This window comes from Anarhichas minor, unplaced genomic scaffold, assembly GCF_050575085.1.
Source record: "Anarhichas minor isolate MPS153535 unplaced genomic scaffold, ASM5057508v1 ptg000017l, whole genome shotgun sequence".
In the NCBI taxonomy this organism is placed as follows: domain Eukaryota; kingdom Metazoa; phylum Chordata; class Actinopteri; order Perciformes; family Anarhichadidae; genus Anarhichas; species Anarhichas minor.
The window spans coordinates 2,057,567-2,081,335 of NW_027466463.1; the positions used below are offsets into that span (position 1 = coordinate 2,057,567).

At 46.1% G+C, this 23,769-nt stretch overlaps 1 protein-coding gene across 5 annotated transcripts in view; it reads left to right on the plus strand.

The window, feature by feature from the left end:
- Positions 1–23,769, plus strand: part of jmjd1cb (jumonji domain containing 1Cb) — a 134,695-nt gene that overhangs the window by 97,260 nt on the left and 13,666 nt on the right. For all 5 annotated transcript variants that reach the window (XM_076092937.1, XM_076092942.1, XM_076092940.1 and 2 more), the window contains 13 exons: positions 5,609–5,714; positions 5,918–6,042; positions 6,604–6,747; positions 8,125–8,166; positions 10,514–10,784; positions 12,258–12,818; positions 12,902–13,238; positions 13,517–14,468; positions 14,569–14,760; positions 15,559–15,731; positions 16,425–16,587; positions 19,202–21,728; positions 22,965–23,166. In XM_076092937.1, the coding sequence (XP_075949052.1) occupies positions 5,609–5,714; positions 5,918–6,042; positions 6,604–6,747; positions 8,125–8,166; positions 10,514–10,784; positions 12,258–12,818; positions 12,902–13,238; positions 13,517–14,468; positions 14,569–14,760; positions 15,559–15,731; positions 16,425–16,587; positions 19,202–21,728; positions 22,965–23,166 (5,795 nt within the window). The remainder of the gene's footprint in view (positions 1–5,608; positions 5,715–5,917; positions 6,043–6,603; positions 6,748–8,124; positions 8,167–10,513; positions 10,785–12,257; positions 12,819–12,901; positions 13,239–13,516; positions 14,469–14,568; positions 14,761–15,558; positions 15,732–16,424; positions 16,588–19,201; positions 21,729–22,964; positions 23,167–23,769) is intronic.

The following is a 23,769-nucleotide window of genomic DNA, read 5'->3' on the forward strand; positions in this document are numbered from 1 at the left end:
ATTACAGTCTCTCTCCTCCCTGCTGTCACACACTTCATCCCAGTGTCACGTTACTTTGACAACATCTCGCATGCTCACACACACAGACACAGACACACACACAGACACCTGTGGTGTCAGTTCACACGGCTGCTAGATATAGAGGGATTGCCTTACATGCGGCCGCTAGCTCGCTAACTACCAGACAACAGGCCTCTCATTTTAGCGGGTGACAGTTGATTTGGCCGGGTGGAATGACATCTGCTATCGGTAGATTACCAACATAAACCTCGTCCAAAGGCCGGATGAAGTGCTTGGCTGTTTTGTGCTCTGTGTGCTCCATGAAAGCAGAGGTCTGTGCTTATTTAGAAATGACTGAAGTTGGGTTTCTGGGAGGGACAAACACCGATCTGTGCCATTTCAAGTGAGACGTTTTTAGTCCCACTGACGGTGTGGAGCTGCCAGTGGTGTGATACAGGAGCAGCATCAGCTTTAACGTTGGGTTCACATGTCTCTGTCAGCAGACGTGGTCAGCATACTGTATGTAGCTGCTATTAATAACTACAATGCCAATTTGAGCGTTAGTTCACTCTTGACTTCAGAAATCGTTGTTTTCACATTAAAAATGAAACATGAGGAAAACATTATCCATCAACTCTGACTGAGCATTAAGCATCATGACGTAAACACAGAGTCCTCCTCTGGTCCCACCGGAGTCCTGTTCTCTGTCCTGTTGTCCGCCCGTCCACTGCAGCTTGATCTAGCCTGAAGACTTCTTTCATCCATCATATTTTTTTCGACGACCGGGCATCAGACAGCCAGCAGTAGGCTGGGTAGTGGAGTAGCCTTAAAGCCTAGCTGTTAGCTTAGCTTGCATCTGGGCTCTCCTCCATGGGGCAGTTTGGTGGCGTTTGGTGCTGCAGGTCTGGCTGGGTGGTCGACGGTGGGCTGTGATCGTCTCAAAGTCCGCTGCTCTTAATCACTTCCTCTTCTGATGCTGATGAATGTATCCTGTCATATGTCATCAGTGCTCCAGTCATAACCACGGAAAAAAACGACAAAATTAGGATTAATAAAAAGTAGCGAAATTCATGGAAGCTACCGGCCGCAGCATGTACTGTATATGCGCCTCCGTGCATATTTGAGGGTTTTATCATTATTTTATCATTTTGATTATTAAACTTTTATTCTTTTATCTTGATGTTCTTGTTATCGGACTCTGCTCTTCAGTCGTATTGTTTTCGATGTTTTTCTCATCTATTGCTGTTGTCACAAACCGGGCCGAACGGCCATGACAAAAAAGGGAGATGCATTCAATGAAGCAGTTGATGAATTATTTATTAAGTTTAAAGTAATATAAAAGACAAACATAAACTAACAGTGACATGTGAAGTCAGTCATTTCAGCAGTGTAAGTGAGTGCGTGTGAAGTGTGCAGTGTTGTATAGTGTCGAAACCAACCATAACCGCAACCAAAACCAAAGTGGGTGTCTCAGGAAGGATCCAGAGGGTTTTATAAAGGCTGCTCTGGCACACAGGGCCAGTGTTGTTAATGGCCTCAGGTGTCCCCACTCTGCCTGACGATCCTCTGCCACACCTGCAAGGAAAGCAGCCACACAGGCAGACAGGCTCGTCCCACTGTCTATTTATTGATTCACTTTTGTTTAATGTGTAAAGCGTGTTGTGGCCTGGCCTACAAATTAATTTTTAGTTTTTTATCTGACAAACACATTGCTTTTGAAAACAGTAACATTTGCAGTCAGGTTATTAAGCATGAATCACATGAATCAGTGGAGGGCAACTGTCAACGCTGTCGGAAGGAAGAGTGAATTGTGAATAATCAACATTCCATACAAACCTTATCAAATTCAGGTTGTAAACATAAGCAGTCTGAGAGAGACAGACAGGGAGAGACAGAGAGACAGACACACACAGACAGGGAGAGACAGAGAGACAGACACAGACAGGGAGAGACAGAGAGACAGACAGAGAGAGAGACAGACAGCGAGAGAGAGAGACAGAGATATAGAGAGACACACAGACAGACATACACAGACAGAGAGAGAGAGACACAGACAGAGAGAGAGACAGACACACAGAGAGAGAGACACAGACAGACATAGAGAGACACAGAGGCCCTCGGGTGGATACGACACCTGAGTAACACATTGTATGTTTTTGGTGGTGTTGGGCTTTGGCTGTGTGTGTGTGTGTGTGTGTGTGTGTGTGTGTGTGTGTGTGTGTGTGTGTGTGTGTGTGTGTGTGTGTGTGTGTGTGTGTGTGTGTGTGTGTGTGTGTGTGTGTGTGTGTGTGTGTGTGTGTGTGTGTGTGTGTGTGTGTGTGTGTCAGGCTGGTTTTTGTAGAAATCTGGACAACAACCTCTTCTAAAATTAACTTTGCACACGGTGTCTGAAATAGACACCAGCCCCCCGGTGCACAAGGTGTCCTTGGTGTTACCTCAGCCTTTTTTGCGTGTTCACAGAAGGTGTGAACAACTAGACCAGAGTCACAGATGCAGGTTGAAGACAGTAATGAAAGTGATTATCCATGATGTATGATAATAAGTAGATCATAAAGCATTTGTATGAGTTTTGTATACGTTTTACTATAGAAAGCTCTTTTTTTCTCAACTTGTGAGAAGTGCTGTTCAGCTTGTCCAGCACCATTACAGTCTGTTCAATGCTACGGTTGGTTCCTGTCACACAGTCAGTGGAATAGCTCTCACATTGTTTGTGGCGGTTGATTTGAAATAAATGGCACAAAAGACAGGCTGCACATTGATTTCACTTCACCACTGGAGGTCCTTTTTTACTCCGTCATGTTGGATTTAATGAGTTGTTACTCACTGAAACAGGCCATTTAAAGCCAGTGGTTGTAAAGGTGGTGATCGGGTACGTGATGTGTTTTGTCTCTGCTGCAGAGTGAGACAAATGTTTCTGTGTTTCAGAACACACGGCCTGGCTCCAGAGCTGATGAGGACCTTGATGTTTGATATTCAGATGTTTAAAGGGATGCTTCACCCTTAAAATGACCGTTTGTCACCTCGGAATTCATGAAGGAAACTGAGAATTTAAAAACGAGTAATTGATATACAAATGTCCATTTCAAGACTTTTCTCCATTTACAGTTTGTAACCCCATGACATACTTGAATCTCGTTTTTGGGGGACTGATACTCCATTTCTCTCCAGTCTGATGAAAAGAGACCAATGGGCGGTCATGGTGACCATGTTGCCTTGGTAAAACAGTCTCTGTGCGTGTCGTGTCCAAACAGGCCAACGGGAAGCCGGAGTAGTAGAAAGAGACTCCCGTTGTTTCCTGAGGCTGTGCACTACATGCTGCACAATTCCCTCAGTGAAGGTGTGGTAGGAACACACCAGCTAAGTGTTTGATCTGAGGCAGTCCAAATGTTTCAAGAGTGAATCCAGGCTGAGCATGTGTGCTAGTAAACTCCAAAGATCCAAGGAGAGTTTTAGCTGTGTGTCTCTGTAGCGTAGGTGAAAGAAACCATCCCACACAAATGGTAGAATATGTGAGAGAGGTTGCTCCTGACCTCTGCAGCCCCGAATTCTTCTGTGAGAGAGAGAGAGAGAGAGACAGAGAGAGAGAGAGACAGAGAGAGAGAGAGAACTGTTTGTCTTGCACTTCAAGATTGCACCAACACTAACTGGATTGCTGATTATGATGATTATGATATATATTATTTATTTTATTTACTTATTTAATTATCTATGTTACACTACTAACAATGTTATTCATGCTTCTTTTAGTTGTTATTTCATTTATTGTCTTTCACACTTGTAATTGTGCTTTTGCAACGCGTGATAAATGTGATAATAATAATAATAATACATCAATTTTCTTTAGCGCTTTTCAAAATACCCAAAGACGCTTTACAGGGCAAAGACAAACAGAACAAACAAACAAAAACAATAGATGGACTAGAGAGACGGAGACAGGGAGGTGTCCTCATCTCCTCAGCATTGTTGTACAGCCTGTCACAGTGTCTCCTGTCTCACCCATGTGACCTGTACAGGGCTTCTGTCTGGAGACATATTCAACTGTTATGCACGTCCAAAATCCGCTGCGCATAGCGAAACAATGTTGTTTTTATTCTATAAATTTCAGTAAACATTCATGACAACCAGGTTATGGAGATGATTGAGGTGATGAATGACACAAAGTGAATGTACAGTGTCAGCCTGTCATCAATGCAGGCAGACTTCAGACCTCATCCACTGAGTGAAGAAGATGTCCTGCTATACAAATGTATGCATTCTTATTAAAATATGAATCCTCCTACCGAGCACTCCTCAGATTCTGAATGAATTCAAAGGTCTTTAACATCACTACGAGCAGTGGTGGCTTAGCATTTCATTCACCACCTTTCACCTGTGATGCATCACCTTGAAGACTCTTCAAAATAACCTCAATTGAACTGTGCGTTTCCCCCCCCCCCCCCCCACACACACACACACACACACACACACACACACACACAGTGTGCTACCAGTGTGGTGACAGTGGTTTGGTTTCTTCTTCCTCATCTGTCATCTGTCAGCGTTGTGTGCTTGCTCTGTGTGTGGGGAAGAATTTTCATTAAAGAACAAAATAGATTCTTTCGGTGTTTCACCCTCTCTCTCACGTCTCTCACTCTGTGTGAAACAGTCTTTTTAGAGGCTCATGGTTCCCCTCTTTGCTGGTGTGTGTGTGTGTGTGTGTGTGTGTGTGTGTGTGTGTGTGTGTGTGAGTGTGTGTGAGTGTGTGTGTGTGTGTGTGTGAAGCCTTTTTGTTGTTGTTTTGTAATGAATTCCAGCTGTGCCGTGTTTAATTATATAAGTGCACTTGTGTTCTTCTGTGTATTTACAGGAGAACACACCTCCATCTTTACCAGTTAATAGATGCTGGGACAGTTATAGAATGCATCGGCTCAACAGGAATCACAATTAGCATCAGAGAATTTATTTGTGCACATTTCACAATTGATTGCTATCAGCTCAACAGAAAGCCTGCTGCTGCTCTTCACTAACAGTGTTACTCAGTATGGCAAGCCGCACAGCAGGCTCAGCTCCTGTTCCTTCTATTATCTATAATAATGTCAAAACGGAAAGCTATCAAGCTTATAATAATACATTATAATACAGTTCTGCATTGTATTTGATGACAGCTGATACTTATTGCTGCTGTTAAGATATTTTGATTGTTCAATTTTCTTTTAAATTTAATCCCAAAAAGTGAGTTCATTCAAAGCGTAGCAGCAGCTCAGGAAGTGCAGTGAGCTCTCGGGCGGGGGTTGGATGCTCGTATATACAGGGTCAATCTAGATGGGGAAACGTGTCCCACCCTCATTACCACCATGGAGGTATTTTAAAGCAGGCCCAACAAATGTGTGAATTCAGTGAAAGTTCCCGAAATAAATGTTTAAATGAAGTGAAATGAACATATAGCTTTTATAAGTCACAGAGAAATCGCCGTTATCTTACAACAGAAACAGAAGGATGTGTCAATTAAAATACCACATAATGTGTGTGTCTGTATGGTAGTGTGTGAGTGTGTGGACTGCTGTACAACCAGTTAGTGTGTGAAGTGTGTTTGATGCTGATCCGTTGATATCCTGTGTGTGTTCTTCAGGATGAGGTGGACAGTCAGAACCCGGTGTTAAGAGACAACCATCAGCTCCATGAAGAAGTGAGGGGCTGGCTCAAAGACCAGAAGGTGCAGGAAATCTTTATGCAAGGTAAGCATTTCCCCACGCTCTTTATATTCCACTCTGTGGATATCATCGTTACAATGTATAAAGCTTAGCACAGCAACAGTTATTTTGCTGACTCTTTCAGTCGTCTCACTGCTGTAACTAGTGCGCCTCACAATACCAGGAGCCTGTTCTGAAGTCTGTCCGTCCATCAGTGGGACAATAACACTGTTTCCTGTTGCTTCCAGGTCCCTATTCATTGAATGGCTACCGCGTGCGTGTGTACAGACAAGACTCGGCCACCCAGTGGTTCACTGGCATCATTACACACCACGACCTCTTCAGTCGAAACATGGTTGTTATGAATGACCAGGTACACGCACACACACACACACACACACACACAATGTTCTTTCAAATGTGTGTGTACAGTTTATATGTGGGTGTAACATAAAGCAGAATGCACAAAGGGAAATGACAAGATGGAGAGTAACGAGGAAGCACCCAGCATCTGAAGTAGACAGCACCAGTGTTCATTCGTGCACCCGATGCTGATTTAAGTTTTTGTTTTTTGAAAAGAAAAATAAGCTATGTTGGTTTTAGTCACAGATTAGTCATTTGATCTTTGTTCTGGTTAGTTGATGTTTGTCTCAGCCGTTTTGTTAAATCTCTGGACAGTCTAGGACACTGTTTACTAAGGCGGAGCTACACTGTATGATTCCACAGGTGTTGAGTAGTTCATTAGTTTGTGTGTAAATTCATTCTCTTCATTTGATGTGGCTTTTAAAGGTTGGTGAAACACGTTTGTTTTGTAACAGCTCTCTCTGATTGAATGCCCACTGTGACAGTGAAGTGGACCACCTTTAACAGCAGGAGGGGTTCAGATCTAATCCACTCAGCTCACATGTGTAAAGTGAATCTGGTGTGTGTTCAGGTGCTAGAACCTCAGAACGTGGATCCGTCTATGATCCAGATGACCTTTCTGGACGACGTGGTCCACTCCCTGCTGAAAGGAGAGAACATCGGCATCACTTCCAGACGGAGGTCACGATCCAGCCAGAACAACAACTCTGCCCACGTGAGTGCAAACACACACAGCAGCACGACTAGTAGCAGCGGACAGTGGTACTGAAGCAGTATAACACATTCTGTCTGTTAGCTGTGTTATATATTAAAAATGCATAACAGTATAACGCAAAGAAAGGAAGACAACAACAGTTTAAATGTTACACACAGAAAGGTCTCATTATGAACATGTACTGTAGTCAAGAGTTGGAGTTGATATAATATGTTTTTGGGTAGAAGTAATATTAAGAAAGAGAATGCTGCCCTTAAATTCAGATTGAGCCTCAGATCAAGCAGAATTCAGTTCATGAGGGTGATGTCATTCTGTCATCAAAGCACCTTCAGAACAGAAAAGAAATAACGAGCCTACATGAAGAATGAGAAATATAACACAATGGAAGCAGTAAACAAAACAGGAAAAGGTGAAATTAAAGCTGACATAGGCGGTTTATTTTGGCCGTATAATAACGGTAAAAATACAGCCCACGTGTTGCTAGAACACTGCTAACCGTAGCCGTCATGGCTGCTCCGCAGTGGTGAGCTCACCGCTCACACTGAAGGCTAAACGATCAGGGAGATGAATATAAAATCTTGCTAACAGGTTAGGCTTCTGATCGTCGTACCTGTGAGCTAGCCGCAGCAGGCTAGGGTTAGCAGAAGCTAAACTATTAAAGAGATGGAGATAAAATTATGCTAAATTAGCTCATCGCTGACAAATTAGACTAAACTATGAAGAGAAATGGAGATAAAATGTTTCTAATAGTTTAGCCTTGTGCTAACCGTAGTGGTGAGCTAGCCGCAGCAGGCTACGGCGAGCAGAGGTTTAACTATTTGCAACATTTTGTTTCCATCTCTGAAACGCTTCTTTGTTCTCCCATCACGGGTTTAGATTTTCTACATTTTTTTTAAAGAAGACCAACACTCCATGTTTCACATTTTTCACATATTGTGAAACCCTAACCCTAACCCCCCAAAATATTTTATTATGCAAAATAATCCCATTGTACTTTCTCTTTTGGTTTGTTTCCTATACCGGGCCATAACTCTGGTTCTCTGGTTATCTATGAATTCTTTCTCAGAACTTGTCTGCTGTCTCATGTTTTTGCTTTCGATAACTTTAAAGTAAAATATGTTCCCATGTGCTTTTTATGTAGCCTTACATTAAAACGCAGACATACAGTGCACTGGTTACCAGTTGGCTCCTTTCATGTGGCGGCAGAACACTATTGAGACCTCGGTGTGGTTGCATGATGTCACACATGGAAGGAGCTCAGTGGTAGAACCGGTCACTAACAAAGTCTCTCCTTGTCCCACATTTTCTTCATATTCATTTCATTTTTTATTTTTTTTTTTTGATCTGTTTTGTCTTGTTGTTGTTGACACATTAAAGATGACGGGAGGGAGAATCGGAGGGACCACTGGCAGCACTCAGGTACCCCCCACACCACAACCCTCCAGACACACACTTCCCACAATACACTACATTCAAGTGTAGAGTCACAGCTGACAGACATGAACTGTGCTGGATTGAAAGAAATGACCAAAAACATGTTTGTATGAGCACCTCCGTGAACCATATATGGCCAAAACAAAAGATTAATCCTGAGTAAGAAAATAATCCAAAACTGGTGCTCCTGGAATCTAGAATCTCGACTCTTCCTCCGTTGCTGCTGTGGTGATATCCCTAAGATAAATGAATGAACGACATACGCAATAAAAGAGGCTTGACGTTGTCTGGGTAATCTGGTGAACTGAACAGGCTCATTATAAAGCAAAATAACTCTTCATGTCTTCAGTTATACTTATCATCAACTGTTTCTCTGACAAGCAAAATATTCATTTTGACAAGAACTCTTTCTCTCAACATCTGTATCCTTAACTAACATGTGAGGTGAGGCTCATAGAGAGCATTTCTACACAGTGTAAAAAAGGGACCGCAATGTACATTATCTCAGTTGAACCCTTTGAGTTTTTGCTCCAATTTACAGTAATACTTTGAGATTCCAGCAAAAATCCAGCACTCAACAGCTCACAGAGAGACAGTAGTTTGGATTCACACTGGCGAATGTCTGACACAACCTGGAGATGAAATGTCGAAGTGAAGTACTCATTAAAAGAGTGTCTTCAGCCAGGCAAACCTCCTGCCTGCACTACCATCTTGTGGCTGCTGCCTCCGCCCCACACTGTGCAGCACAGCGTTTCACACTGTACACAATGCTACATCACAGTGTGTGGTCACAAGTACACATGCCACACCTGGAAATGGATCACATGGAATGCATGAACGCAACATCAGAGTCATAGAAGCCATGCTTTCCCTGTATTCTCAACAGTTGTTTTTTCTTGAATATACTGATTGGAAGTTTAGCAAAGTTAGTCCCCTACAATCATGTCACTGTGAGCATGAGGGTGTGGGAAAGAATTGACATAAAAACAACACTTGTCTTTGGTTTCACATAAATGACTGTTTCGTCAAGCGTCACAAGAACTTATTTCACCGTACGGGCTTAGAGAATGAAAAACTCGTACTCTTACAACAACCGATACAAACGTGATAACGTGGGATCTTAGATCCTCGGATGTCCTCATGTCTCGTTGGGCTCCATGGATGCAGCATAGCTCACGCACACACACACACACCTATAATGAAATATTCATAACTATGTTTTTAATAGTTTAGAATCACCTGAGACCAAAAAGTCATTGTGTTTTCGTTAGCTTGGAATGAGCCCTTCATCGGGCATCTTCACGAAGTCCACAATGTTTCTACAGTAGCCCAGAGAGGTCAAATCAAACACTGGCTCTAGAGAGCGGTTTTTACGACACCTTAAGGCCATTGAGTTCTCCGACACGCTTGTGAAACTGTGGCGAGCCTCAGAGCGCAACATCATGGTACCGCTAGCCGCTGTCTGACTTCCTAAAGTAGTGTTATTATGGTGTGGACACGCTGTTTGATAAACTAATGCTGTCTAATCCAACGGTCCCTTCAGTTGTTCAAACTGAGCGAGGTGTTTTTAGTTTATGCTCATTTTGGAGGCTGTGTTTTTCATATTTGCTCACTGTCATTAAAAAAGAAGTGATGAAGAATATTAGAACCTCTCAGTGTTCAGTCCAGCTGTTGAAACGTGCATAATGTTGCATAAACAGCTGTACCGTGAACTCCTCTTGATGTGGACGAGGAGAGGCGAACACGTCAGCAGCCATTTGTTTCGGATTTACCTTCCAGAGCTTCAGCAGCAGAGGGTGACTGTGCACCCTGCTGGCACATCCAGTTGTTGCCAGTGGAGTTGGCTGAGGTTGTGTGAGGATATGCTGCTATTTTTAGGCTCGTAAACAACCAAGGATGCTCAGGCACACGTGTATCTACAGTACCTGGCTCTTCAGAGCTAAGACGAGGCAGGTGGAAACTGAAACAATTTGCTAACTGATTGATGTGAACTATGCGTTATTATCTATGTTTCTTGTCCACTGCCTCTGCCCCAGATGGGCACATCACTGCAGGACCCCAGACTATGTCCCAAAATGACCGTACAGTTGAATGAACTCTCTAACACAGTCTGAATAAAAACAGATGTAGGGTTCACTGCAGAGCGATCCGATTGGACAGCATTAGTTTTAGCTAGGTGGACAAAATAAAGTGTGTAGATAGGATAGATTGCAAGGTTGTCATATTGCATGGTATTTAACTGTTGAGGTGTATAAACTAAACTGCTATGCATTCATAGTAATGTCTGCATTACATGAGCTAACGTACGACTGTTTGAAAAAAACACTTGCAGAGTCATTACACACGAGCCCAAGCCAACAGCCCCCGCCCCATCATGACCTCATCGGGCCCCAACCCAAAGGGTTCCCAGGGGACGCTGGCCTCTCAGCAGCAGAGCCAATTGCAGCAAAGCCAGCAGCCCGCCAGCCAATTGCACCACTCGCCCGGCGGCAGTGGGAGGGAGCAGAGAGAGCAGCGCAACTCTCGCTCATCCAGGAGGAAAGGATCGGATAGCAGCGCTCCAGAGGAGGACAAGGACCGGAGAGAAGAGACCACAGGGAGAGGTGAGGATGGTGGTGATACGCTCCTCTCCTGTGCATTGGAATGCACACTTCTTTACATATTTTATTGTTATTTAAAAATAACCTGCTACATTAAAAGAATAAACATATTCATTTTGATTATTAATCAGACTGCATGTTCATAATTGCAGTAGCAAGAGACAAAAACAGCAGGAAAACTACAGTTTTCCTTACAACCTACCTCCGTGGTACGGTGGACGCCCTGCTGTGACGCGATCAGCTCCACTGGAGAAGACTCAGCCTTAGAGAATTGAGGGACTTTATCAACCTCGAACCGGATCCAAAACGACACTGATTATTGAATTCTTGAACACCTTGCTACGTAAATCTTAATATGAATACAGACTGTGTGTCTGTCTTTGTGTGATTATAGTGCAGACAGCCACTATCCCTTCTTTGTATTAATTCTGCTGTCATGGTCACATATCACATATCTAAATAAATGTCCACAGATTACAGTTAACAGTGAACACCAGTTCAAATTCTGACCTGCCCATTTCGATCTTGTTTCTTTCTAAGAACTTTAATTGACAGCATACACAAAGCGTTTTGTACATTTTCTTTCATGGCAAATAGAAATTAGATTCTTTTTTGGTAATAAAACATTTAGTTGTTCCACATGTTTTGAAGCTTGTTCCTCCACAGCTTTGTTTGGACTTGCAGGTGCTACATGTCCTTTTCTCTCACTTCCCCACTGAGGACATGATGTGTGTGTATGTCGCCGTGACGTTATCGTTATGACCATTAAACATTTGACTGGCAGATAAGCGGTCATGGCCATCAGATAACGGCCGATCGGTGCATCACTTAAAAGTAGTCTTGGTTGAGCGCTGTATTACCTTCTCTACTAGTTGTCAGTTACCACAGCAGGAAAATGGTCGTGTCCACAAAGCACCAATCCTACATGCAGGGGTGCTGTTGTTGAACAAGCGGCCCAGCTGCAACAATAACTCACTTATTAACGTGCTTATGTCAGGTCAAACCTACCTGAGGAAATCCTCTCGGCCTTACTGGAGAAAGCCAACTCCCAGCCAATCATCAGTCCTAAGATTGAGATAATGATTGTTTCACATTTGTCTTTGACATTGATTTTGTAAAAAAAAAAAAAAGAATACATAGAATGTGGCTAATGAACATGCCAAGAGGTTAGAGCTTCTATAACCTATTCTTTCCCACTATGTACACATGTGTAGACAACAATAGCTGTGAGCCGTCGGCTAGTAGTTGACATGTTGAGAGCCGTTAATCGATGAAGATGCTTCTCGACGGTCAACGGTTAACTACTCACACCACACCTTCAAGATATAACACATTGTGGTGCTTTTGGCTTTTCTGGTTCAATCTTTCAAACACAAAACTGTTTGGCTAAAATACTTCTTTGGGCAGAATGAGGTGGAGAAGATGGAGTGCAATGTCCAAAAACATCTCGTTTGTTTTCTCTTTTCCTTTTTCCAGATGCCAAGTCAAAGGCCAAGCAGGCAGTGAACAAACGCAGGAAGGGCGAGGAAGATGAGAAGAAGGCGGGTCTAAAGAGACTGAAGACTGACATGACTTCTGACCTGTCGGAGAGCAGCGACTCAGAAAACCCACTCAACAAGAGGACCGCCCACTCCTCGTGCTCCTCCTCCTCCTCATCGTCCTCATCGTCCTCCTCCTCCTCCTCTTCCTCCTCCTCGGAGCCCAACTCTGAGAACGAGCTAAAGTCTCGCGGCAGTGATGTGAAACAAGGCGGTGTCTCCAAAAAGGAGGAGGAGGAGCAGCAGCAGCCGCCGATGCAGGGCACCAAAATGAACGATTCCTCCTCTGTCATTGGTCGCCTGTCCCCGTGGGCAGAGCTTCAGACAGCGGAGGACAGCAAGAAAGGCGTGGTCAAGGAAACGGGCAAAATGTCAACCAAGGAAGAGGAGGAATTGGTGGCGGTGACGCAGATCACCCAGTCTCCACGGCAACAGACGCCTCAGATGTCTGACCCGGTCCAGGCCGGCAGTGTGGAGAGCAGCAAGAGCACTGTGAAAGGTACAGGCAGCTGTCATGTATGGGCTGAGTATCAGTGAGCTTGGTTTTCTTATTGTATAATCTGTTTTTTTTCTTTTTTTAAGCGTCCCAGACGCCATCGTTGTCTCACCTCAGCGGCGGAGGCAGTGTGATCGACATCACGGATGAGGCCCAGGCCACGGTGCACCAGGAGAGTTCAGAGGCCGTGTCAGCACTGCTGGCCTCGCAGAAGGCCGAGTCCACGGCCCTCTCCCCTTACCTCCCCCTCAACCCCTCTCCCGTCTCTTCGCCGCCCGTCCCTCCGTCTCCCTCGCCATCGGAAGGAGGCCGCCGGACGGATATTGAGCCTCCCATGCAGCAGCAGGGCATTATTGGAGGTGGTGTGACAGCAGCCAGGAGCTTAACCAACAAGATGGAGTTTGCTCCCTCTGAGGTCATCAGGTGAGAACACAAGGCTTCAAATAGTGTTCGAGTGTGTTTCTTAAAGTCAGGTCCTACATGTTTCAACTCGCGGGGCTTTTTGAACGTCCTGCTACGATCCCAATAAGCCTCACTATGCTACTCTTTCTGCCACGTTTTGAAATTATACACATAGTAGTGTTCATGATAGTGATTTGAACGCATTTCATTTTCCCTCATGCAAAGAGACATCCACAGAGGGGAGACAACGTCCATCGTTTTCTATGTACACATGTGAAAATACACTTTCTTTTTTTCAGGCCTGTCACATCGATAGTCGAAAACGTGGTGCTGGTGGAGAAAGAGAAAACTGTCCTTCCTCATCATCTTCATCATCATCATCAACAGCCGCAGCATCAGCAGCACGCACAACATCAGCAACACTACACATCCATCCACCCCGGCATTAAGAGCCCGTCTCTGTCTGAGGAGACGAGAAAACACCCACCGCAGCAAGCGCCCCCCCACAAGATGAACACAGTCCTCCCCCCTGAACTAGCCAGATCCAGAATGAGCCCCAACACAGCTCAGCTCGACGCCCTGAAACAGAAACCCCAGCACCCCAACAGCTCTCAGAACCATCCCTACCCCAACACAAATCCAGCTGACCTACTCAAGGCTAAGATTCACCCGGGCCTGCTGGACATCTCCAAACCCAAACCCAACACCTCCCCAGAGGTCTCTAAGCATAAAATGCAGAGGTACTCTGACACGTCCCAGCCTCCGATAATGGCAGAACCGCCACGGTCCGGTTTCAAGCCAGTACCGGCGCGGTCGGAGTCGGGTGGAGTCAGTACGAGCAGCAGCACCAAGAGCCCTCTGATCATCGATAAGAACGAGACGTTCACCGTTTACAGGGACCCAGCGCTGGTCCGCTCAGACGCTGAGAACTCTGTCTCCGTCTCCGTCTCCGTGTCCTCCAACCATGTGGCAGCCTATCTCCATCCCCACCTCCACACCCTTCACTCCCCCTCCCCTCACTCCCCCTGCCTCACCTCAGCATCCCACCCCCACGGCGCCTCCCACCTCCTCGCCCCTCCTCACACCTCGGCCCTACCTCATCCGCACCTGTTACCCCCAGGGGTGCTCCCGGCTATGCCCCCTCCCGCGGCGTCCCTCCTCGGGGGCCACCCTCGGCTCGACTCCCCCAGCGGGCTGGGCCACCTCGCCCTGCCTCACCCGGCAGCAGCACACCAGCAGCAGTTCCTACAGGTCTGACTCCATATAAATACACACCTCCTCTCCCAGCTGATCCAGTCAGGATAGGTCTGATGAAACATTATTTACACCAAAAATGTGTCTTTGCTTTCAGGGTCAGGGTCCCCCTCCACCCTCTCTACTGGCCCAGGCTCACGGCGGGGCAGCAGGGCTGGGCCTTTACCCCATCCTCTGGCAGTACCCCAACGGAACACCGACCTCCTACCCCCCGGGGCTCAACCTGCCCCCCACAACCAAGTGGGTCCACCCTGAAAGCAGCGTGAATTCCGAGGGCTCGCTCAGGAGGGTAGGTGTATGCGTTTTGGAGGAATTGTGCAGTAGCATACCGCCACACTAGAGGTGATGAACACACAGGCTGTGTGGTTTACTGTCATCAAACATGAAACAGACTCTGAACAGGGTTATTACTAAGTTATTACTTAGAGCTTCAGTGTGCCTTTTTTACACAAGGTCGAAAAAATGGAAACATACTTAACTAGATTAAAAACAAAAATGGACAACGTAATCAATTCAATTGACTTTTATTTGAAGGTAGGGCTTCGAGCTGTGAATCTGAAAATGTCCCCTTTTCCATTAAAGTGTCATCATTTGTTGTCTCTGAAGGACACCCGGGATTGTCCTTACATGACATCATCACAGTTTGGTCAGGTCTGTCCTGTTATTGGCTGGGAGGTGGAGTCACCAGAATGAGGTCTCAGGTTGGGGGGTCGTAGTGTTACTTTATGTGTGTACAGGCTGGATTATCCCTCGAATACCGTTTCAACCTGCCAGCATCAACACTTTAGATATTAAATAGTCATTTGATATAATATAATATTGTTTCACTTTCACTTTGTGACAAATCTAAAAGATTTGTTGAAACTTTATCAAGATTGCATGAGCCTACTTTGATTTTCAAATGGCAGGAGGCGTAATACTTGTTACAGGTGATATGTGTGTAAAAACACCATTTTAAATGACGCATTACACCGTAATGAAAATGAGAATAATGATGTAAAACTGATCACATTTTCTGTGGATTTTACATTTTTATTTTTTTATTTTATCGATGTTATATCTGTCTGTTTGTGTGTTTCATGTGCAGAACACAGTCAGTCCGTGGCTGCACCAGGCTGCCGGCAGCGCCGCTGACGGTCTGGGTTTGCTGAGCCACGTCCCCGTTCGGCCAGCAAGCGCCGACCCCCACCGGCCCTCCATCAAGATCAGCGCTCACGCTAGCCCTCCGCTGTCAAAGGCCAGCATGAACGCTCATAAAGAGTGAGTAGAACGCCCAGTAACATGTGAAGCTCTCCATGGTGCATTGAAGGCTCCTTTTGTTCATAGATTTACTCCATATAAGATCTGATCTGCTTGGAATAGAATGAATCAAGCTCCCGTCAGACAGGGTGTTAGGTCAAGAGGAGTTTATCTATTCACACGCATTGATAGCAGTCCAGCCCAGCTGCATTAATGCGAGTCAGTAAAGCTGTCCCATGCAGGGATAGTCCTAGAAAACCCCCACGGTCAGTACAATCACCAGGAATTCCTTTTTCCTTAAAGATGGTTGGAAGAAGCACTCCAGAGCAAGAAAGATGGGGCACACAATCGTTGCCTTGTACATTTAAACAGCGTGCCCTTTTTCCTCTGGATGTGTTCAGAGAGCAGCTAGACAGCTAAGTTAGCCCTGAGATGCAGACAGGCAATGCCAGGTCAGACAGACGAAGTGAAGTGGCACTAATCCAATATGAGAGCAGTGGAGACAGTGGAGGAGTTCATTCAGCAGCCTGCACTCTCCTTATGTAACCACCAGCCATACTTTAGACACCAGTAAGTACACAAAGCATCACAGAGGAGCAGCCTGTAACAGCATGACACCCTGCCTGGACCTGTCTGTTACCTAACGCTCATACGCTCACATATGACCTTTAGTTTCCTGTTGTTGTTCCCGCTAAACGTTTGACTTGTGTGCAGAGATGTGGATAAGAAAGGCTTTGTGGACCCGATCAGGACGTTGACACTGGCCCAGCTAAAGCAGGAGCAGACGGACCGCAGTCGAACCCCTACAGGGAAAGACGTCCACCTCCACCGCCTTTACCTGGACCCCCACAGCAAGGCTCGCCTGGCAAATACACAGGTACGCTGCTGCAGCTAGGTTGTATTATCAGCACCGTTGTTGTTGGTATCGGTAGCAGTAGCAAAACATGTTCAGCTGTGTAGAAATCATATTCTTATTTCATAGATAAGCCTCAACAAATACTATAGTATGCTAAGAGAAAATAAATACAAATCCTAACACCAACATGAACTACATCCGGTCAGAGAGATTGAAGCGTGTGCATAGGGCTGCTAGGCATGTATTCTGACGATACCGTGCTGACCGTTGGAGACGACAGATGCACCAATCGATCGGCTGCCGGTCAAAACGTGCCGGGTTTCATGGCTGGTTGATCAGTTTCATATTTCCAATTTCTTGCATGATAGTTTTGCGTTGGCATACAGCGGCACAGACAGTAGCGTCACACACACCACATGCGTCACAACTGCAAGTCAAAATAAGCCGTGGAGGAACAACTTTAAAACGTTTGGAACAGCTGATTTAGTCAGACTCTTATTGTATTGTAATTTATTCCCATGCTATTAGTCTGAACAGCATGTTCAGAGTCATCACAGTGACAGCACAGAGCTCAACAGCTAACGGAGGTGGCGTTGACTTACATGGTGCATTCAAGCTCTACTTAGTATAATTTAGTTTTGGACAAAGGTAAAATAATCTTGTAAAATGTAGTTTTTGGTGAGAATCTTGAATAAATCCAGTTGTTCTCACAGCAATATAAAATAGATGTGAGAGAGGGTTTAACTTCCTTACAGTTGCTCTAAGCAGCTTAATACACAAATATACCCTTCAGAAGCATTTATATTGACATTTAAGGAAAAACAAATATACCGTGATCTATACTGTTACCAGCCGTGCTTTCAAATGATACCGCCCAGCCCTACATGTTCATATACACTTGCAGAAAGTGTGCTGCTGCTATCTACAATGTCTTCTTTTATTTCTATAATATGACTTTATTGTAACTATCTGTATGGTGGAGTATAGTTTAAGGCAGGGGTCTCAAACTCATGTCCACTCTGGGCCACATCAGCATCATGTTTCCCTCAAAGGGCCGGTTGTAAATGTAAGACGGTGTAAATGTAACTACTCCTAACATATTGGTAAATAACTGTCTCTGCATTTGATTATTGTTTATTCAAGTGTTAAAATATTGTACATGCAGTTATATAAATGTAAAATATATTTAAGCACATTTCTGTTATAACTTAAATCCTTTTAATTTAGGGTTAATAAACCCACATTACTCTATCAAAGATCAAACTATTAAAGAAAATATCAAACACAAATATCAAACACAAGTTATTACAATAACTTTGTTCAATGCTTAATTAAAATCCTTTCAAGGGTGCGTTTGCACAATCCCACGTGAAGTATTTCATGTGTTGTAAAGCCACGTTTAAAGTCTTCAATGTACTCACAATACATTTATATGTCAAGTGTACAGTAACCAGCCAAAGGGCTGCTTCTGTGACTGTGTTTAGGTATCTCATCATTATGACTTTCTATCTCATAATTTCGACTATGGGGATATTTTTATTATCAAGTCTAACTTTTAATTATTATTATTATTATTGTTGTTTTTTTAACCTTTTTTTTTTTTTTGCTGGCGGATTCGCGGGCCACATAAAATGATGTGGCGGGCCTTGAGTTTGAGACCCCTGGTTTAAAAGGATCTTTCTTCTGTCCTGAGTGACACTGATCTCTAACTGGAGATGGACACCAATGTTAAATTGTATTGTTCCACATAGCCGTGTTTAAACACAGACCTTCCTGGTCATTTTAGTCCCACTTCTTTTTGAGGAACTAAAAGGCTCCCTCAGCCCATTGTTGTCTGCGTTTCCATAGCGATCTAAAGACCCGAGAAGATTAGGCAAACGAATCCGCTGACTTATGAATCCGCAACATGACATGTGACGAGGTCACAGAGGTAAACACACTCTGCAGCCTCCAGTTCATCTACAAGCTCAGGTTTAGATTCACTGATGCTCGTTGAGATGCAGACGAGCACAATGAAAGTAGCAGCTTCCGTCTCATCTGTTGAGTGTTGGATGGTTATTTATTGGTGCTTTAGAACAAAACTTTTCTTCTCTCAATCACAGCCACCGCCGCGCCGTCTCTCTCTCTTCCTCTGCCTGCCCTCTCAGCTCTCTCTCTCTCTCTCTCTCTCTCTCTCTCTCTCTAGTCTTTTTATTAAATGAGTCAGGAAGCAACAGCAAAGCCTAACTTTACTTTTAATGTTATCAAATAAATATATAAATATGTCCTAAAATAGTCTTACATCGATACTAATCGATACATTCTATGAATGATACACGAGTTGAAGCAGCGGCTCTGTGTGTGTTTGACCAATCAGTGACGGTCATCCCTGCAAACCCCACCCCAAAGGTTCCTGTACTGTCAGAGAGTGCTACCCTGAACCAGGCCCTTTTTGGGGGATAAATGTCCCCAGAACTTGATTTAGAACCTTGTCCCTGCTGTCGAAACGCAATGAGTTCCTCAAAAGGTATCTGTTCCCAGAGGAAAGGGGCTCATGTAAATCAAAAGACCTCCAAAATGTAGCAGGAGTGCTGCAATCTGTCTGTCTGAAAATGAAAAAAACAGTCCTTAACAGTGTTTGCATTTTCTTGCACAGGATGCAGTTCAGGCAGCAGACCGAGCCAGTAAATACAAAGAGGAGAATCGGCAAATCCTGAAAGAGAGCATTGAGGTCGCTCCCTTCACCGCCAAGATCCAGCGCTCTGGTGACCCCGGGATGGACAGGGACAGAGAGCGGTGCAGGGAACCAGCCTTCCCCATCCGGTTACCAGCTCTCGCCTCCCCGAGCCCCAAGGCTGGCCACATCCATCCCCACGTTATCCAATCCGAAAAGAGCAACTACTTCACCACGCTCTCCAACAGCGTGGTGAATGAGCCTCCAAGACTCTACCCCTCCAAGGAGCTCAGCTCTTACTACGAGAAAGTGTCGGGCGGAGCTCCAGGGGTCGTGGCCAGCGTCGGGGCTGCCGTGCCAAGCCAGGGAGCTCTGTCCCTGGGCAGCTACAGCTCCAAAGCCTCCCTCTCCAAGCCCCCTCCCCTCATTAAACACCAGCCGGAGGGAGGAGAGGGTTTAGCAGGGAAAATCACCGAGCAGCTCAGCCAGCAGGTGACACTAGTCCAACAGCAACATCAGCACCACACGGGTGGTATGGACAGAATAGAGCGCCGCAGCCCTGCCATTTCTCCTTCCTTGTCTACATCTTCCTCTACAGCACCCAACCATCATCACCAACACCACCAACACCACCACCAGCAGCAGCTGCAGCACCAGCAGCAGCAGCAGCACCAGCAGCAGCTCAGGGCAATGCCATCTCTCCACCGAGCGCCTGTCTTCCATCCGCCCACACAGCACGCACTGGATCGCAAAGAGGCTGCAGAGCGAGAGAGGGAGCGGGAGAAGGAGAGAGAGCGAGAGAGGGAGAGAGCCGGTTACGGCGGACGACTGTCTCCACCGACCCTCACGCCCATCCAGCCAGTTAGCTTGGCGGCAGCCGGCAGCAAAACATCAGCGGAGCAGCAGAAGCCCCCCACGCTGCTGCCGGAACTCAGGGACGTCAAAGGTCATGGGAACGCCGCCGTCACCTCCGTGGCCTCAACCATCAGTGGGGAGATCATGACTTCGTCTGTAGACGCGTGGAGATACGGAGAGATGATTCAGGAAAGAGGGGGAATGTCGAGGGGCAAGCCCCAATCCGCGATGGCATCGGTCATCGTGCGTCCGTCATCATCCATCAAGTACGACAGTCTTGTTGGTGCTAACAAATGTGGTGCTATGATCACTAAGGAGCTCCCCCAGGGGAGGTTCTACCCAGCCAAGCTTCAGGGGGAGAATCTTAGACTAGGCGAGAGTGTGAGAGAAGCTGTAGCCGGCAGGGTTATCCAGCCCAACTCCAACCTGGACGACATGTGTGTCCAGTACAAACACACTTCTATGCGTGGCATGCAGGGAACTATGGCAGCCGGGATCACAAACTCTGTGTGCAGGACTGCCTTTTCAGCCGCATCAGCTTACGGCATACAGAGTATCAGTGGGACAGCCATCCCTGAGCTGGGCTACTTGGTCTCAGCCCATAAAACTGGCATTTGTGGTCGGGTGCTGAGCCACTCGGGACCAGGAGAGTACCAGGAGGGGTTAGGCTCACGCACCACATCTCCAGGGGGGTCTCTGCCTCCCCCTAGTCCAGCGGGGACACCTCAGCCCAGTCCAAGCCTCACCCCGACACCCAGCTCCATTTCTGGCTCCAGTCAGCCTTACTCCTCCTCCTTTGTCCACCTTAAGAAGCACAAAGCTGCCTTGGCTGCAGCCCAATCCAGAAGCAACTTCTCCACCGCGCCCACATCCGCCACAACCGGAAACTGCTTCCTACCTGTAGATTCAGTCGACAAAACTCCCATTCGCAACTCGCCGCCTCCACCCCCCTCCAGCCAAGCCTCGTCATCTTCGGTCGACAGCAGTAGCAGCAGCTCGGCCAGCGGGAGCACAACGACAGGGAAGTCCAGTCCCCTGCCCAACGGCCAGACCTCCGGATCGACCTCGACGAGCAGCGGGCAGCCCAGCAACTACCACAAGCTGAAGAAAGCCTGGTTAACCCGGCACTCAGAGGAGGACAGGAACACAACTGCTACTACAAGCTCCACCAGTACTAAACCAGAGAAACTGCCCAGTACCAGCACCGCCACCAGCACCAGCACCAGCAACACTGCAGCCATGTCAGAAATGATCAAACCCTGCACAGTCAATCTCAGCGCTTCCACCTCCAGCGAGGTGGAGCTGAGCAAAGACAGCAAAGCGGAGAGAGAGAGGCAGCTGGAGGAGAAGGTGGCAGGAGCAGCTGCAGGGGGAGGAGGAGGAGGGGGGGAGGAGAGGAAAGCAGCTCCCTTATCAAGGCGAGGGAACAAACGGTCGTACGAGTCCGCTTCAGAGAGCGGGGGGGACGACTCCGACACCAGTGAGAGCAAGATGGAGGGCCGAGCCAAGCGTCAGCCTAAACCCACCTACAAGAAGAAACAGAACGATATGGCCAAGAGGAAAGGAGACAATGAAAAGGAGGAAGATGACTTGAAGCCCAATGGCATCTTCCGATCAGCCCGAGAGAAGACCAAACTCAAACTAGCCAGCAGCAGTAAGTCTCAGTCTTCTATCAATTGTTTCCCAGGCAGCAAGTTTGACGACAGGCTGGATATATTCTGTGCTTTGGTTCTTGTTAACTAACGAACTTGTTAACTACTCTAAGCCCAGTGGTTCCTACTAAATATAGTTTAAAAAAAATAGCTAACAAATATATATTTAGTTTTTTTGAGAAAGCTCAGTCATTTTCTAACACAACTGGTCAGTATAGTTGTTAACACACGTTACTCAACCAGGAGGAAGTCGTGTTGAGGACTATTTTCAGCGGCGGATTAATCCACACCAAGTATCTCTGGCAGCAGGACGGTTTGTGTGCGACTGAGTCAAAATGAACGAGTGTGTTGATGGTAATGATGGAACATGTCACCCAGTACAACAGTGTGGTCAGTGGAGCTCTATGACACAGAGGAAGAAGATATATCAGCCTTTCATACACAAGATAATTGTAGAGTATCAACTTATCAACTATTACAAATATATGAGACGTGTGTCAGCTGTTACCCCCACAAACTGACTGACTTTTAAGAATTCTTAGAGGAAAGATTGCTCTAATTCAGTATTTCTGGATTTTAAACGATCCAAAAATTTGAAAATAGAGCAAGTAGATTGCTGGTGTATATTTCATCTCCTCTCCGCCTTTCCTGCTGCCACCTGCTCTCCAACGTTCCACAACCATCATGTCCTGTGTAGAAAGAGTTGAGAAACACGTATGTTTGAATGCAAATCCTCTCGGCTATGTGAAGCCACAATGTTCCATTTTCTAAAGGTGCTTTCACAAGCCATGACTTAGTGTGTTGTGACTGTGTTGTAGGTTGGACACAGGTAGAGGACGGGGTAACCTGAGGTAGAGGAAAGCATGCAGAATGTGTTCAATAAAGTCCACAAAAACAGTGACGTAAACTGCAGGAGAAGGGTCGTAAAATACAGTGAAATAACTTTGACAGCAACATTTCAAAGTTTGCGACTCTCTCAATAGAAGTGGCAGCTCTTGAGACTAAAAAGATACAAAGATTTGCTCCTTCGTACACGCCTGTGTACGTCTGTTTTTTGGGGTCTGCTTTAATTTGTGCACTGTGAAAACAAACCAAAAGTATAAATTTGACTCTGATTCGGACTAGCCAAACAGACTGTGGCTGATCTTCTCTCTGACGCCAAGATGATGAGCAACTCTTTACTGGTCAAGATGAAATGTAGGCACTGCCAGTGACTTAATCAGGGCCACTCTTCTCAGATGGGATCCCCCGCTCCGTGCTGAAGGACTGGAGGAAGGTGAAGAAGCTGAAGCAGACGGGGGAGTCGTTCCTGCAGGACGACTCGTGTGCCGAAATCGGGCCCAACCTGCAGAAGTGTCGGGAGTGCAGGGTGGTCCGCAGCAAGAAGGGAGAGGAGCCCACGCATTCCCCCGTCTTCTGTCGCTTCTACTATTTCAGACGGTAACTCGCTTTTTTCTTTCCCTGACGTTTTTCCAGAGTTTTCCTCTGGTCTCCTGCACGCGACCACACTTTGAAATGCACCCATCAACCCTACATACATTATTCCCTAAAGGTCCTGTGGGATCATGAAACCCTTACAAGTACATAACTGTTGCAGCTGTAATAAGCCCCCTAACTCACGCAACAAACAATTGCTCCATGATGCATTGTACCATCACTACAGTTTTCTCTGAAGCGTGCAAGAATAACACAGATAGAGAGAGGAGAGGAGAGAGGAGGAGAGGAGAGAAGAGAGGAGAGGAGAGGAGAGAGGAGAGAGGAGAGAGGAAGGAGAGGAGAGGAGAGGAGAGGGGAGGAGAGGAGGGAGGAGAGGAGAGAGGGAGGAGAGAGGAGAGGAGAGGAGAGGAGAGAGAGGAGGAGAGAGGAGAGGAGAGGAGAGGAGGGAGGAGAGGAGAGAGGGAGGAGAGAGGAGGGAGGAGAGGAGAGAGAGAGGAGGAGAGAGGAGAGAGGAAGGAGAGGAGGGAGGAGAGGAAGGAGAGGACAGCCTGTTTTCATCAAAAACCCTGCCCTAACGCATAGATTATTCATCATACTGCACAGACA